The 15,575-nt window shown below is 35.0% G+C and overlaps 1 protein-coding gene and 1 long non-coding RNA gene across 2 annotated transcripts in view; one reads left to right on the top strand and one right to left on the bottom strand.

Annotated features, from left to right (window-relative positions):
- Positions 1-14,185, bottom strand: part of FH (fumarate hydratase) — a 27,281-nt gene extending 13,096 nt beyond the window's left edge. Inside the window, exons 1-5 of the mRNA XM_081297226.1 lie at positions 14,009-14,185; positions 8,821-8,955; positions 5,812-5,922; positions 3,263-3,439; positions 525-707 (exon numbers count right to left, since the gene is read on the bottom strand). Of these exons, the coding sequence (XP_081153352.1) occupies positions 525-707; positions 3,263-3,439; positions 5,812-5,922; positions 8,821-8,955; positions 14,009-14,134 (732 nt within the window). The 5' untranslated portion in view covers positions 14,135-14,185. The remainder of the gene's footprint in view (positions 1-524; positions 708-3,262; positions 3,440-5,811; positions 5,923-8,820; positions 8,956-14,008) is intronic.
- Positions 14,154-15,114, top strand: LOC308650839. The gene is made up of 3 exons (XR_014022423.1): positions 14,154-14,285; positions 14,568-14,738; positions 14,856-15,114. It is a non-coding gene; the product is annotated as an uncharacterized lncRNA (long non-coding RNA).
- Positions 15,115-15,575: the final 461 nt, after the last annotated feature.

The following is a 15,575-nucleotide window of genomic DNA, read 5'->3' on the forward strand; positions in this document are numbered from 1 at the left end:
TTTATATAGATGATTGAGTCAGGGCCCTAATGAACATGGTTTTCAACACGTGATGCATTTAAAAAAAAAAAAAAAAAAAAAAAAAGGAAAAAGAAAATAGAAGCCAGAGAGAAGAGTAGTTTCAAACACATATATGGTTCCTCCTTAGAAATTACACATGGTACTACGAGTCAATGATGCAAAGAGAAATGAGACATGGCTTTAAAATGCAACTTTTCTTTATTGTACAGCTCAGAAAACTGAGCCATAGAAGGCTAACCACTTTTCCTAGCGTCACATATCTCACACAGAACAAAAACCTGAACCTGAGCAGTCTAACTTGAGGGTGGCTCACTGCTAATACACTTTGCTCCTTTCCTAAGGGAAAGCGATTAAAAATTACTGATCGGTTAACACAGAACAATCTCTGTCACTGAATTTAAATGTTATAAATTTGGCCTTTTAAACCAGTAAGACTTTGAAGGTGATACAATGGCCATTTTTATCAATTCCTAAATTGAATAAAATGATTCAAACTCCTATACCTGCCCAAGAGTAAGTGGAACAGCATCTTGAGTGTGAGTACGTCCAATTTTGATGATCTGTGCAAACTCTTTGGATTTTGCATTGAGAGCATCATGTAGTTTCTGTAGTCCTGGTAACAGTACTTCATGGACCTCTACTGCAGCAGCAATGTGCATTGCTGTGGGAAAAGTATCATTGGAGCTCTGTTGGAAATTTTTCAAAAGGAACATAAAATGTTAAATCATGAGCAACAGAAATCAAATGAGTATCTCAATCTCAAAAAAGAAAAAAAAAGAAACCTCACTAAATGACAATTTCGGAACTGGCTATATATAATAATTACATTTAATGTGGCAAGTTAGATCACTTAAGTCAAATAAGAAGCATCCTAGTTCTCAGAACTGTTTTATATACAAGTATATTGGGTTCATTACATATTATAACCAAGTACACTTAATGTGTTACGTATTTGCCCACTAGTAAATGACAGCAAAACAAAGTAAACAACTGTATTTGATGATAGTTAATATCTCCTTTCAATTAAATAGTACATCCAATTTTCCACATGTATTTATTAAACTTCAGGAGAGTTCTATGGGGTAAGTCACTACTTTAACAATAGGAAAGTCAAGTTCTCAAAGAAATCACAATGGCTTGCCAAAATACTCAGGAACTGGTAAAATAGACCTAACCAAATAGTGTCTACTCAGTACTCTTTCCTCAACTATTGATCCTGTACTTTAAAACTATGTTTTTTAAAAGTATGGAAAATAGTAAAACACAATGGTAGGATAATCATTACAATGAATACTCATGGACCTAAACTCAGCAATTATCAATATACTCAACATACTGTATGTAGTCAATCTTGTATCATCTGTAACTCTACTCTATCCTCTCATCTTACTACACACACTGTATTATTCTGAAACAGATTACAGACTGCAGAATGTAAAATAAATTCACATTTAAAGGTGGGTACTGAATCTGAAAAATCCTTATCCAATAAACTCATGTAAAAAGCTTTCGTTTTAATACTTTACAATATATTATACTATACCCAACACTCAGATCCTGGCTTCTAAGTATCATTTTTCAAGAAGGTTGTCCAATAGTTCCTTGGAAATGTCAGTTTCTAGGGTTAGGGCAAGGGAAATCTAAGACAATAAGCCAGGAATATCTTACAGGTCCAGCAAGTAAGAAAAAAAATAGTGACATGATTTAGAAGACGTAAGAGTCAACTCAATAGGTTACTAAACAGATAATTTAAGCAATAATATAAATATCAAAAGTACTGGATTATAAACAATCCATGAATCCAAACTGAAAAATATAATTGAATAAGTAAATAAAATGGGGAAGGATAAATTTTTCTTACCAAAAAAACAAACTTGAATTAATAAACGTAGAAAGAAGGAAAATTGAAAATCACTTTTAAAATATCATGAGTAGTAAGTGCTGTAGGCAAGATTCATTGACGAAGGCTAAAATAAACAGGAAAAGTTTCAGGAGAAAGAAAGTATTTGCAGTCTTGAAGTATCTCTATTAATTAATGTGGTGATTATAACACATGTACAAAATTTCTTCAATATTCCATCCTCTAGGAACTAAGCTCAAGTGTAGTGCCTGGAATGAAGGCAGGACTTAATACCTCATTTTTTTTTTATTTTTTAATATTTATTTTTTAGTTCTCGGCGGACACAACATCTTTGTTGGTATGTGGTGCTGAGGATCGAACCCGGGCCGCACGCATGCCAGGCAAGCGCGCTACCGCTTGAGCCACATCCCCAGCCCAATACCTCATTTTTAACAAGTAACGTATGGAAGAAGAAAAATAGTAATTTAGTGGTGGAGATTCTATTAAGAATCACCATAACCAAATAACTAAGATTAACATCAACGGTATTAATTCATGTTGCTATCTTGCACCCCTGACATGATGCAATAAAGAAGGGTCCTTACCTTGCATGACAATCTTGCCCAAAGTTCATAACCTCAGTCTAATCATGAGAAAACACCAGATACACCAAAACTAAAGGACATTCTACAAAATACCTGACTACTATTTTCAAAAGTATAAAAGGGACCACTATGGTATAAATGTCAATATTTCCCCAAAATTCCCCTGTTGAAATGCTAAATTCCAAAGTGATGATATTATCTGAGGACTTTCTAGGTATTTTGTTATAGAAGGCTTAAGGGATTGAGGCAAAAGAATAAGAAACAAGCACAGATAAGAAAAATTGAAGGGATATGCAACTAAATGTAACATGTAGTCTAGAATGGATCCTGGAAGACAAAAAAAAGGACCTTGGTGGAAAAATGGGAAACCCCAAAAATAATCTCTTAAAAAAGTCTGTTGTTTGAGAGTATTATATTTATATTAATTTCTTAGTTTTGATTAATGCATTGTGGTTATATAATATGTTTTAATATTAAGATTAGCAGGTGAAGGGAGTAAAGAAGTTCTTTAAACTATATTTGCATTTCTTTTAATAGAAGTCTGAAATTATTTCAAAATAAAGAATTTAAAACTAGATGCGTCAATAAAAATATACAAATACAGTACAGAAGTGTTAAAAGCAATTTTTATAGTTTGTGACAAAGAACAGACCCCTAAAAGAAATTCAGGAAACTTTAGAAGTCTTTTCCACTAAAGAATAAAGCAAATACATTCACCTTATCAAAGACCTTACAAAAATAATCTCAGGCATACTTTTCAATTTGCAATGAAAAAAAGAAAAGAAAACATACTGACCTGACTTTTATTAACGTGGTCATTGGGATGCACAGGGTTCTTGCTGCCAAGTTCACCTCCTAACATTTCAATTGCTCTATTGCTAATGACTTCATTTACATTCATATTTGTCTGGGTTCCTGATCCAGTCTGCCATACCACAAGAGGAAAATGATCATTTAATTTACCTTCAGCTACCTGCAGGAAAAAAAAAAAAAATGTTAAAAATTAGCATTTTTAAAATAAGAAATAAAATTCAGGGATTTTAACTAATTATGATTAAATCAGATCCATTTACAAAAAAAAAAAAAAAAAAAACTATTTTAAAGATGTTTACTTATTTCCATCTGTTAAATGCCTTGTTAAGGGTTCCACAGCATTTGAATGCAGTTGTCCCACAATTCTAAGCTCCTGTAATATCACTTTTCCAACCACAGATACTTTAAAAATGAAATGTTATATATTCTGAATAGTATGACAACTCACTGACTTCAACTGAAAACTGAAGCAAAGTCATTTTTCTTATTTTTCTCTAACTGCCTCCTCTAATAGAAGGCCACCTGTTAAGGCAGACAAATAGATTTTAGATACATTTATTGTTAAGAAGGAATAACCAACAGATGTTACCACTAGAGTCAGCAGGATAATGAATTAGGGACTTGAAAATGTGAGTTCACTAATAGCTACTTCATTGCACAGATGTCCAATGATTAGCAACTGCCAAATGTAGAAACAAGCACTGCCCAGATTTGCCCCTATTTTTGTCATATTTTTATACTCTCAGCTTATGTGTTAGTCTTTGAATTATAAGCTTCCTAAAAGAGTGGGTTCTGAAATGATTTTAGCTTAAAAAGTCAGAATGCACTTGACAAATCTACACTGAACAACTGGTTCATTTTTAAATAAAACTGTTTCTATCTAGTTATATAAAAATAGGTGATTAGTGCAGATAATTCTGAGAACTGAGGAAAGAATAATAGTCATTTTAGTTCTATCCTACAGAAATAATGGCTATTAGCTTGTTGGCATCTGCTTCCAATGTCTACCTCCCACAATGGGTACATGTGCATATAGTTGGCCCTCAGTATTTGTGGGATTATGCTATGTGGATTCAACCAACCACAGAATAAAAATATTTGGAAAAAAAAAAAAGAAAGAAAATTATGTTTGTACCAAACATTTATAGACATTTTTGTATGTCATTCTCTAAACAATACAGTATAAAAATAGCATTTACATAGTATTTACGTATAACAGAGATGATTTAAAGTGTATGGGAGGATGTGGCTAGGTTATATATCTGACTTCACCATATGTGGATTTTATTATGTGGGGGAAGGTCCTATCTGTAGGTATATGAAAATACATTTTCTGTTCATTTCTTTTTCTAAACAAAATTAGGATTATAAAAATAATTTCGCAAAATTTCCTATTTCTCAAAAGATTTGTTCTATGCCAACCTTTAAAGAATTAATTTTCTATGATTCATAACATAACAATATAAATGCAATTTACATAAGCAACTGTTATGGTTAGACACATCCAATTTATTTTTATTATTACATAGCACTATAATGAAAAACACTGTTACCTTCCAATTATTTCCTTAAGACAATGTTATTAGTAGAGTAGTGAAATTATATTCTTGATATGCATTATCAAATAATCAATTAGTTTTAAAAGGAATCATTTATTCATGAGATAAGAAATCAAATAGAAAGCTTACTGTCTTTTCAAAACATTTTCTTTCCTTTTTTTTTTTTTTTGCAGTCAGTGAGGATTTAACCCAGGGGTACTCTACCACTGAGCTACATCCCCAGGTCCTTTTTAACTTTTTATTTTGAGTCTCACTAGTTGCCCAGGCTGGCCTTGGGAACTTTCATTCTGCTGCCACAGACTTCCAAATAGCTGGGATTACAGCCACCCAAAATAATATAATAACAACTAAAGTCAAGAAGCTTAAAGGACATAAAATAATCCAGAAATTCTGCCACAATATAGTAATTTAAGCACCATATTAATATCCTCACCAAACAACAATGCAGCCATCTTATCTGGAATAATAATATTAATAATGAATAATGAATATTAACTCAAGAATTCAGTGCCTTAATTTGTTGCTAAGTAGATGGAACTAAGTGAAATAGGCCAATTCCAAAAACCCAAAGGCCGAATGTTCTCTCTGATATGTGGATGCTAATACACAATAAAGGAGGAGGGAGGAGGGAAGAATAGAAGTTCTTTGGAGTAGACAAAGGGGAATGAAAAGAAGGGAGAGGGGATGGGAATAGGAGAGAAAGTAGAATGAACTTTGCTATGTTCATATATGAACACGACCAGTGAACCTCCACATCATGTATAACCACAAGAATGGGATCCTAATTAGAATAATTTCTACTCCATATGTATATGTCAAAATATACTTCCACTGTCACGTGTGTCAAAAAAGAATAAAAAAGGGGAAAAAATTTAAAAAGGATTCAGTGCCCTTTCCTATTAGCAGGGTTTATCAATACCAATGGAAGACACAAGTCCCATGCCATTAAGCCAATATAATTATCATCTCCTACCTCATCTGCTGCCTTCATCATTGCATTAGCAATCTTTGGATCAAGACCGTAATCCTGATTTACTTCAGCAGCAGCTCGCTTCAAGATGCCAAAAGCTTTAATAACTGGGATCTAAAATATTAATCAGAAAAATACTTCAAATTTGCAATTTTAGTTAAGCATGAACATTATTTTATGTAGTTGCAAAACTGTACCTAAAACAGTAACTTAATTAACACAATGATCCTCAAATATTTAGAGCACAAAGATTACAGATAAATACATAATGAACCAAAAGAACTAAACAAAAGCAAATATATTGAGTCTTCACATATGTGTATGTCTCATATACCCATATACATGCACACTCATATTCACATATAAACTATTCATTTTAGTTTTTTATATGTATACACTACAATTCTTATTTACTTCATAGACTATGCATTCAAAACAAATAATATTCACTCATTTCCCAGCAAGAGCCATTATTTTTTCTTGCAAAATATGAAATATGATGCCGCAGTATTATCACTAATGAGATAACCAGTTGCTGAATGGCTATCATCTTACCCCAAAACCAATAAACAACATAGTCTAGTTAGTGAAGATGTGACAGTCAGTAAGTCACTAGAAATTTCTCTCATATTTTTGTTTTTAAACCCAGGATTCTCTAGACTTTAAAACACATACAGATACATCAATCAGATATATAAATATCTCTATATATCAGATATATAAATATGTATCTTCATACTTTCATTTTTTAGTATGCAAATCTTTTCATTCCTTTCTTTTACTCTTTTTTGCACTGGGGATTGAACCCAGGGGTGCTTAACCACTGGGCCACATCCCTAGCCCTCTTTTGCATTTTATTTAAAGACAGGGTCTCACTGAGTAGCTAAGTGCCTGGATAAATTACTGAGACTGGCTTTGAACTCTTGATCCTCCTGCCTCAACCTCATTAGTCACTGGGATTACAGGGGTATACCACTGCATCTGGCCAAATCTTTTCATTTTCTAATACAAATTACTTCAGCAAACTTGAAAAGGAATAAATTGAATAAATTTAGATGGGATTTCAATGAAAAAGCTTGATTTCTGTCAAGGAATTGACCTATGAATTCTTACCAAAATTAGTAACATAGACTGTGGCACAGATCCCAAGTCAAGTTTGAAAGAACAGAAGAGAGAAAAGGAAGTGAGGAAGTGAGAGAATCAATGTGGAAAAAACAAAGAAAAGTAAAGAATAAGATATATTAAACATATACACCTGAACCACACTGATTATAAGCTGAGAAGCAAACAGAAAAGAAAAAATAAACCATTTTATTTTGAATTATAAATAACTAAAATTAAAACATGTTTTACTCAAACAAAATGGAGACAAATGGCTAACAAGTGATTAGAAACTTAATACATTTAAACATGAAATCAAATGGAAATTTAATTTTTTACAAGAACAAACAACGTGTCAAATCACCACCTCATTATAACCAAATGCCAAATAACACTGACTATGTGAATGGACAGATTGACCCTAGTGTTAATGGATTCATAAAAATAAGAAAAGGTTATAGTAGTGAAAGTTTTACTAAATACAATAAGATAAAATAGCACAGTACATCACGGGGGAGAAAAGAAGAATCATGATAATCTACTCACATTAGAAATTCATAATCTCATTACCTCTGGGCCTTTCTGTTAAGATCAAGTATAAAATCAATAATCTTTTTTGGGTTTGTTTTCCTCTTGGACCTCAGGTATAAAGGGATGGGTTTAATCATACTATTAAGTTCAGGATACACAGAGTCTAACATTTAATAAAGTTCAGGAAATTAATATAGATGAGGTCATATGTGACTAAATTGATTCCCCAGGCAACAATCTCACAGACATATAATTTGAACGTCCGCCCTGTCTTCTAGAGTAAAAGCAGCAACCATGTACCCTTAAAACCACACAACTTGCTGATTAAAGCAGGATAATAAAAAAATCCCAGGTGTTGAATTATACAGGAATATTTCAGGGTTAGTTTCTACCTTTGCTACTCAAACATGGAGTCTGACCCTATTTACTTCATCACGAAACAGGCTATCCATGGCAATTATAAAAAGATTTCTTCAAAGATTTAGTCCCCTGTCACAAAATTCTATAAACCAAGTCAAGATTTGGTCTTGAAGGTTTAGTCATGAGTTAAAATATGGAAGTTAAAATTATTCAGGATAAAAAATAGATTCAGAAGATAACTGGTAAACAACAGCTCACCGGATGAAGCCTGCTACTTCTAGGCTTACTAGCCTATCCTGCAATCCTGCATTGACTATTTTTCATACTCCGGTTGGACTCCATTAGGATATGTAATGTATTTCATCAACTCTTTTCACACGTTAAAATCTCTGAAATCAAGATGCATCTCATAATCAATGACATATCACGACTTTCGATTTTTCTTTTTTAGTGGTATAGCTGGTCCATCTTCTATTTGATGGCATCTCACATTTAATGAAATGTATTAGGAAGTTTTTTAATCATTTAATCATTTGTGTGGCATTGAACAAGTTCGTATTATCTATTAGCTAGAAATTGATGAGTAGTAATGTTTTAGGGTAAGCGTGTAATGGACACTTTTCTGAGAACAAAAATCAAAACAGAAAGTATAAAATTAAAGAAAAACCCTAGTTTTACATCAGTAAAATGAAAAAAAGAAATTGAATATTCAAATAAAAATTGTTTGCAAACTGTAAAATTCTAGCAAAAATCTATAAACATCCAGTAAGAATAAAAAGATAATCATTTAGTTCTATCAAGAATTTAAAATATTCAAAGTCATGGCTAAAAAATAATAGCATATTAAAACTTCAAAAAGTTACCTGTCATTTTAATGAAAGAAAACAAGTTTTTATTCATGAAGCCAGTTTTCTTAATAAAACCTAAATTTAACTATTTATTTTTTAGGTAGAGTGATCCATTTGAATACAGCCCCTAGTTCATCTAAAATAAGCCAACATTTCCACAAAAGCTACTTACTGGCATGCGTTCTGTCACACCTCCAATCTTAAAGTTCATTGTAGATCTCACAGTCTGGGCGCCATAATATTTATCATTTGGGACTTTCAGTTCACCAAAGGTATCATATTCAATTCGGAAGGAATTTTGGCTTGCCTAAAGACAAGAAGATGCTGTTACAACCTGAAAAGAAACCCAGTATCAAAAGCAATAGCATCTTATGAGCTATAAGGAAAAAGAATAGAAGTATCACATAATTTTGACCATAAATTTTGTTTTTATTCTCATTCCGCTCCCTGCTTTCAGATCTTTCCTTGAGAAATTGATAAAGTATTAATGCAGATGTTAAGGACAGACTACAGAATTCAAATACTATGCAGATGACAAACACAAGAAAAATCTTTGAACTACAACAGTAATCTTTTCCACTTAGCAGTGTGCTGTGGAAGTACTGTGTACTGGTCAAGATTTGGCTAATTCGAACCTAATCTAATTTAATGTTCATTTCACTGGAACTTTTGCAGAATAACAGTTTGAAATTTGTAAACATATTTTAAAAAAGCTCAGATATGGTCTACAAACACTATGTATGAACATAGTATAACAAATAGTTCAGACCTTGCAATCAGATAGCTCACCACTTAGTAGCTGTGTCACCTTCTCCAAGTCAGCTTTTCTCATTTATAAATCATAATAAATGTACACACAAGGGAAGATGAGCTATTGTCAGTTCAATTACGTGGATATCATTATACACCAACTTGTCTCCCACCCTGTAAACCATATGCACAAATAAAAATATTTTACACTGCAGTCTTTGTTTTGGATACTATAGGCAGAAATCTTTGTATGTTAAAAGATACTTTGAAACAATACCATTAGCAATGACAACAGCACCAACCAAGAAAACTGAGGTCCTTCTTTCTCTTCATTATCTTGTTTAAAAAGAGCACCAAAAGGCTGGCTCTAGAGAAGGTAAACTGGTTTTCATCATTGGTTTGTGAAATCTAGTTTGACTTCTTAAATTTATATCATCACTTTGTGTTCAAAATTATATTTTCATCATAAAACAGACATTGTCCCCTAAAAACAGGTTATTATGATAAAATACAGAACCATTCAAAGTTACTCAGAAAGATTTAGGTGAATGAGTTTCAGTTCTGTTCTTCAGATTAAACCTTTGTGTAATTACAAATCAAGAAATAATAGTCTTGGGGCTGGGGATGTGGCTCAAGCGGTGGTGCGCTCGCCTGGCATGCGTGCGGCCCGGGTTCGATCCTCAGCACCACATACCAACAAAGATGTTGTGTCCGCCGAGAACTAAAAAATAAATATTAAAAATTCTCTCTCTCTCTCTCCTCTCTCACTCTCTCTTTAAAAAAAAAAAAAAAAAGAAATAATAGTCTCAATCATATCCTACGATTTTGACACCAATCAATCATTAAGAAAGTACAGAAGTCATTTGTGGCTGAAATCCCAATCTCAGCAAACACTTCAAAAAATACACTTCTTTATAATAATTTTAAAATCCCAAATATGCAAAAAGAACAAACACTGGGTCCAGGGAAGTGGCTCAGTGGTAGAATGCTTACCCAACAATGCACAAAGCCCAGCACCACAAAGTTTGCAGTAGCTTAGTTAGCTAGTAACAAATTATCCTGAAAACCAAAGAGTACTCTTTATTTAACCCAAGGGAATATATAGGTTGTACAAACAGAAAAGAAACAGAAGCAGTGCTGCAAAACATTATTGAGGCTATGTATAACAAACCTAAAAAGAGGGTTGAATCCAATGCATAACAGAAAGATAGAGTGTGTCTTACAAAAATGATGCCTGTATGGATATATGTTTCCTGGGGTATGACTACTCTTTAACTGTATTTCAAAGATCTGAATATGTTATTTTGAAAGGTAGAAGAACCTCCTGAAGGGAACAGCAGGATGTATGTGATATTCCACTTAAGAAACCACTGGTTCACACTAAGAAAATTAGAAAGATGAGATCATTTATATTCTATCAGAAAGTTTCACTAAGTACCAGGCAGGAATTAGCAAAAACCGTCAGAGGAGGTGATACCTATGGGAGTGATACCAAGAATCTGTTAGATAAGCACACATATAAATAGAGGAACACTGAACTTGGTTAAGGTAATTACAAAGTTTCTTCAAACATTTTTTTAATGAAGAAAATACCTTTATATCATGATTGAGTATATAAACATATATGCACACAAACCTGAAATAAAAATTCCATGAAACAATTTATACCATGTATTCTTATTCTATCTTTTGTTACTTTATTTAAAAAATAAATAAAACCAATGCTGGGCTGGGGATGTGGCTCAAGTGGTAGCGCGCTCGCCTGGCATGCGTGTGGCCTGGTTTCGGTCCTCAGCACCACATACAAACAAAGATGTTGTGTCTGCCGAAAACTAAAAAAAAAAATAAATATCAAAAAATTTTTTCTCTCTCTCAAAAAAAAAAAAAACCCAATGCTGGTTATTCACTCCCTATATTGATTTCACAAATTCCCAAGTTGACCTCAGGTTTGAAAAACACTTGTATGTTTTCAAAATCTTCTCATATTGTCACATGTATAACCTGTTCCGAGTGGCCTGGGACTTATGAGAAAATTATCAACAATGAATGTCATCTCTAAAAATGTTTTTAGTTCACACAATATGAGCATTTTGGTCTTTTTGGAAACTGTCTTCATATGCCACAATTTAGAGAGCAGAATTTCAAGGAAAAGGCAGCTGCTTTAAGAATTAATGCCAAGATTTTAAGAATTAAACCAGTAAGGACAGGGCAAGCATAAAGGTGGGAATTTCCATTTGTTTCAGGGATATCCCTGTTTATTTATATAAAACCACTTCCCTCCTGGGGAATGAGTGAGTGATGTGTCCAGCATTCACCACAATAAGATTGCTCTGCAGCCTAGAAATACCAAGTATTTGTTAACAGCCACTAACCCCAGTGACCCCAGGTTCTCCTCTCCAAATCGGCATGATAGGCTAAACTGAAAGGTCAGCCAAAAAATACAGACCCCTAGGGCCTGTAAGATATCCCTGCGCAAATTCATGGATAAAATTTAACTAAACCATGGTTATTTCATGAAGACAATGTAAAATGATTTTCAAGCTGGGTTTGGTGGCACTCGCCTATAATCCCAGTGCCTTGGGAGACTGAGGCAGGAGGATCACAAGTTCAAAGCCAGCCTCAGCAACTAAGCAAGACTCTGTCTCAAAATAAATATTAAAAAGGGCTGAAGATATGACTCAGTGGTTGGTTAAACACCTCTAGGCTCAATTCCCAGTACAAAAAAAAAAAAAAAGAGGTGCGATTTATTCCTCATGCAAAAGGACTTAGTAGATAAAAACTAACTTTGTTGTATTGTTTTCAGATTCTTTGTGAAAGTCTGTTTGGTCTTAAAACATAGAGGACCAAGTCTCAAAATAGGTAAATATACAGTAAGTGGGGGCTGGGGATGTGGCTCAAGCGGTAGCGCAATCGCCTGGCATGCGTGCGGCCTGGGTTGGATCCTCAGCACCACATACAAAACAAAGATGTTGTGTCCGCTGAAAGCTAAAAAATAAATATTGAAAATTCTCTCTCTCTCTCTCTCTCTCCTCTCTCACTCTCTCTTTAAAAAAAAAATATACAGTAAGTGGTTTATTGATATTACATGGTAATACAAAATATTTATCTTTCAGACTTTATGGCCATCCTGAAAAATCATCAATGAAATGACCTTCAAAAAAATGGAGAACTTCCCCATCCACAAAGTAAGATCACAGCTGGTCTCCCTATTAAATATTCTCTCAAGACTTTTTTTTCTCCTTTGTAGTATTAGAACTCTGGGGGGGAAAAAAACCTATCCCCATTACCACCCTAAAAGCAAGGTAGTGCTATTTTTGACACCTACTCTAAAAGGATATTCATAAGGTCTTCCTTTACATAATTAAATAGTTAAGAAATGAAGTTTTAAAAATTTAAAGATTCTAAAATGCACCAAAATTACTACAGCAGGTAGTTCCCGGAATATAAAAGCATCCTTGACTTTGTAGTTTTGGGTATAGCATCTTCCAGTTTATTGTCCAGGAAATATCTTGGCCCTAGATGAAGCATATTTATTTATTTGTTTGTTTGTTTGTTTATTTATTTATTTATTTTCCCATGTACCATCTTGCTGAATCGCTGTAATTACCTCAATTTTGTATATCTGTTGAAACAAGTGTAAAGACAATTTGTCCCAAGTCTTAACTTTTTGAGTAGTAGAGGATTTGTAATCACATCTGGGATTGCAAAGCACATGCTATCCTTTGGTGTAGTAAAGAACTGTACTCTTCCTAAAGCATTATTAATTTCTGGAACCTCCTAAATTATAATTAAATTCTGGAACGTTTCCTAGCCAAAACAAAACAAAACAAAAAAAACCCAAACACGCACACACTCACAAATTTAATGTTTCTTAAAGGCTGAATTACCTAAGGTGACATTCTAATGATCAAAGAGCTCGTTAAAGTAAGCATGTCATACTTTGAACTTGGAACTTTTAAATTCCTTAGCTGCCTTTCTAAGTCAAAAGTACTGATTCAGCTATAGTGAGGTCCTATCCCATCTCCTCAAACATGCTGTTCACGGATTTCTGGGTTTTACAAACATTGTGGTTTCGGGAAACCTTATTCAGCCTACAAATTTAACAATCGCAAGAGGAATACAATTTTAAGTTCCTAAGAAACTTCTACTCCTTTGGAGGGCCTGAGAGCAGTCCAAAGCACCGTTGCGGACCACGAGGCCACAGGATGAGCACAGAGCCAGTGTCAGCTGGCCCTCTCCCCGCATCTTCCTCCTAGCCCAGCATGGCCCACTAGGTAGCGCCGGGTCGGGACCCAGGCAAAAATAGAGGAAACGCAGCAAGGGCGGCTGAGGCGTGGTACCCCCAAACGAGCCTGGGCTCGCCCGTTGGAGTTGAGGGTAAAGGCCGCGTTGGCCCGGCAGGACCTCACCGCCAGGTCCCCGGGCACTCGGGGTGAAGATTCCTTCCCCGCGCTGAAAAAGCGTCAGAGTGGGAGGCGGCCACGCTGGCGCGGGCGCAGAACCGGGCTTCCCGAGGCAACCCTCCCGCCAGCCCGCGGGCGTCCAGGCCGCCTACAGCGATGACTGAAGGTCACCGCTGTAAGGCCGACGCACGGGCCGCCTGCGCTCACCATTCGAGCGGCGTTCAGGGGCCGGAGTGGGAGGACGGCGACGCCACCCAAGCCAGGAGCTAAGGCAGCAGCTGGGTCCCGCAGGAAGCGACTAGACCGCGAGAGGAGCCGCAGCGTTCGATACATGGTTGCCGCCAGAGCGTGGGCGGAATTTCTGTGCGTCTGTGGCCACGCCTCCGCGCCCGCTGTCAGAACCCAGTCTGCCCTCAGTCTTATCCAATCAACAGCCTGAAGCCGAGTTGGTGGGGCGGGACTAATCGTGAATGGCCAGGACTGAGTGAGGAGGCGGGTTAACTTCCTTAGGGTTATAGTGCAGATTTTTTAGCCTTTGGGTTTATGGGAGCCTAGTGAGGGAGGAATTATGGGAAATGTGGTTCAGATGATTCTTTCAGCCAATTTGGTGGCTACGTGTGGCTAATAGAAGGCGAGAGTTTTAGCTGATGAATCAGTTAATGTTTGGTTGATGAAATATCCTAGAAAGAAATATTTATTATTTTATTTATCGTCTATTCATTCATGACAGGCTCTTCCTTTTGAAATTCATTTTCTATCCTTCCAGAACATATCTTCCTAACAGAAACTTTGGGAAAGTGCAGCACAATGTAGAGAATGAAATAACAATTATTCATAATCTCACCATTGAAAGTACTCAGTTTTTTAAAACTTTTCATTTTGGAGTCTCTACAGTTTCCCTTCTCTTAACATGCAACTCTCAGAACTCTTTTTAAAGGTAGGTGGAAAATATCCACAATCACAGATTGGTCTTGGATTTGTTTGTTTTGTATTTAGGTTCTCTATTTTTTTGACTAATGTATACATCTGCAAATTAAGAAAGACATTGTTTTAGTCCCCAGGCCCGGTGGACTACTCCTGTAATCTCAGCGGCTCTGTACGCTAAGACAAGAGGATCATGAGTTCAAAGTCAGCCTCATTAGAAAGCGAAGTGCTAAGCAACTCAGTGAGACCCTGTCTCTAAATAAAATACAAAATAGGACTGGGGATGTGACTCAGTGGTCTAGTGCCCCTGAGTTTAATCCCTGGTACAAAAAATAATAATAATAATAACACATATTGTTTTAACAAAATAGATTGTGTCAAGAACTGAAATAAAATTACATCTAAACCATAATTTTATCTTTTCTCCTATTGCTTGGAACCAGATGATGGTTAAAAAATAAAAAGAACCGTGCTGGGGATGTGGCTCAAGCGGTAGCACGCTCACCTGGCATAGGGTGCTGGGTTCCATCCTCAGTACCACATAAAATAAAATAAAGATGTTGTGTCCACTGAAAACTGAAAAATAAGTATTAAAAAATTATCTCTCTTTAAAACAAGAAAATTAAACTATAAAAATATAAATAAGAGGCTGTAATAGTTGAGCTACGATCAAAACATTCCCTAGAACCCATATAAATTCTTTATCTTTTTATCTCTTCCCTTTGTCAACTAATGATTTGAGAAATTACTAGGATATTTAATAGGGTGAAACCAAGAATTATTTAGTTGTTAAAAGTTCAGAATTTAAAAATTGGAATTATAAAGAATAGTGTTAGCAAACACTGAGCCA

The sequence above is a fragment of the Spermophilus citellus genome, assembly GCF_964194105.1.
Source record: "Spermophilus citellus genome assembly, chromosome: 6".
NCBI lineage: Eukaryota > Metazoa > Chordata > Mammalia > Rodentia > Sciuridae > Spermophilus > Spermophilus citellus.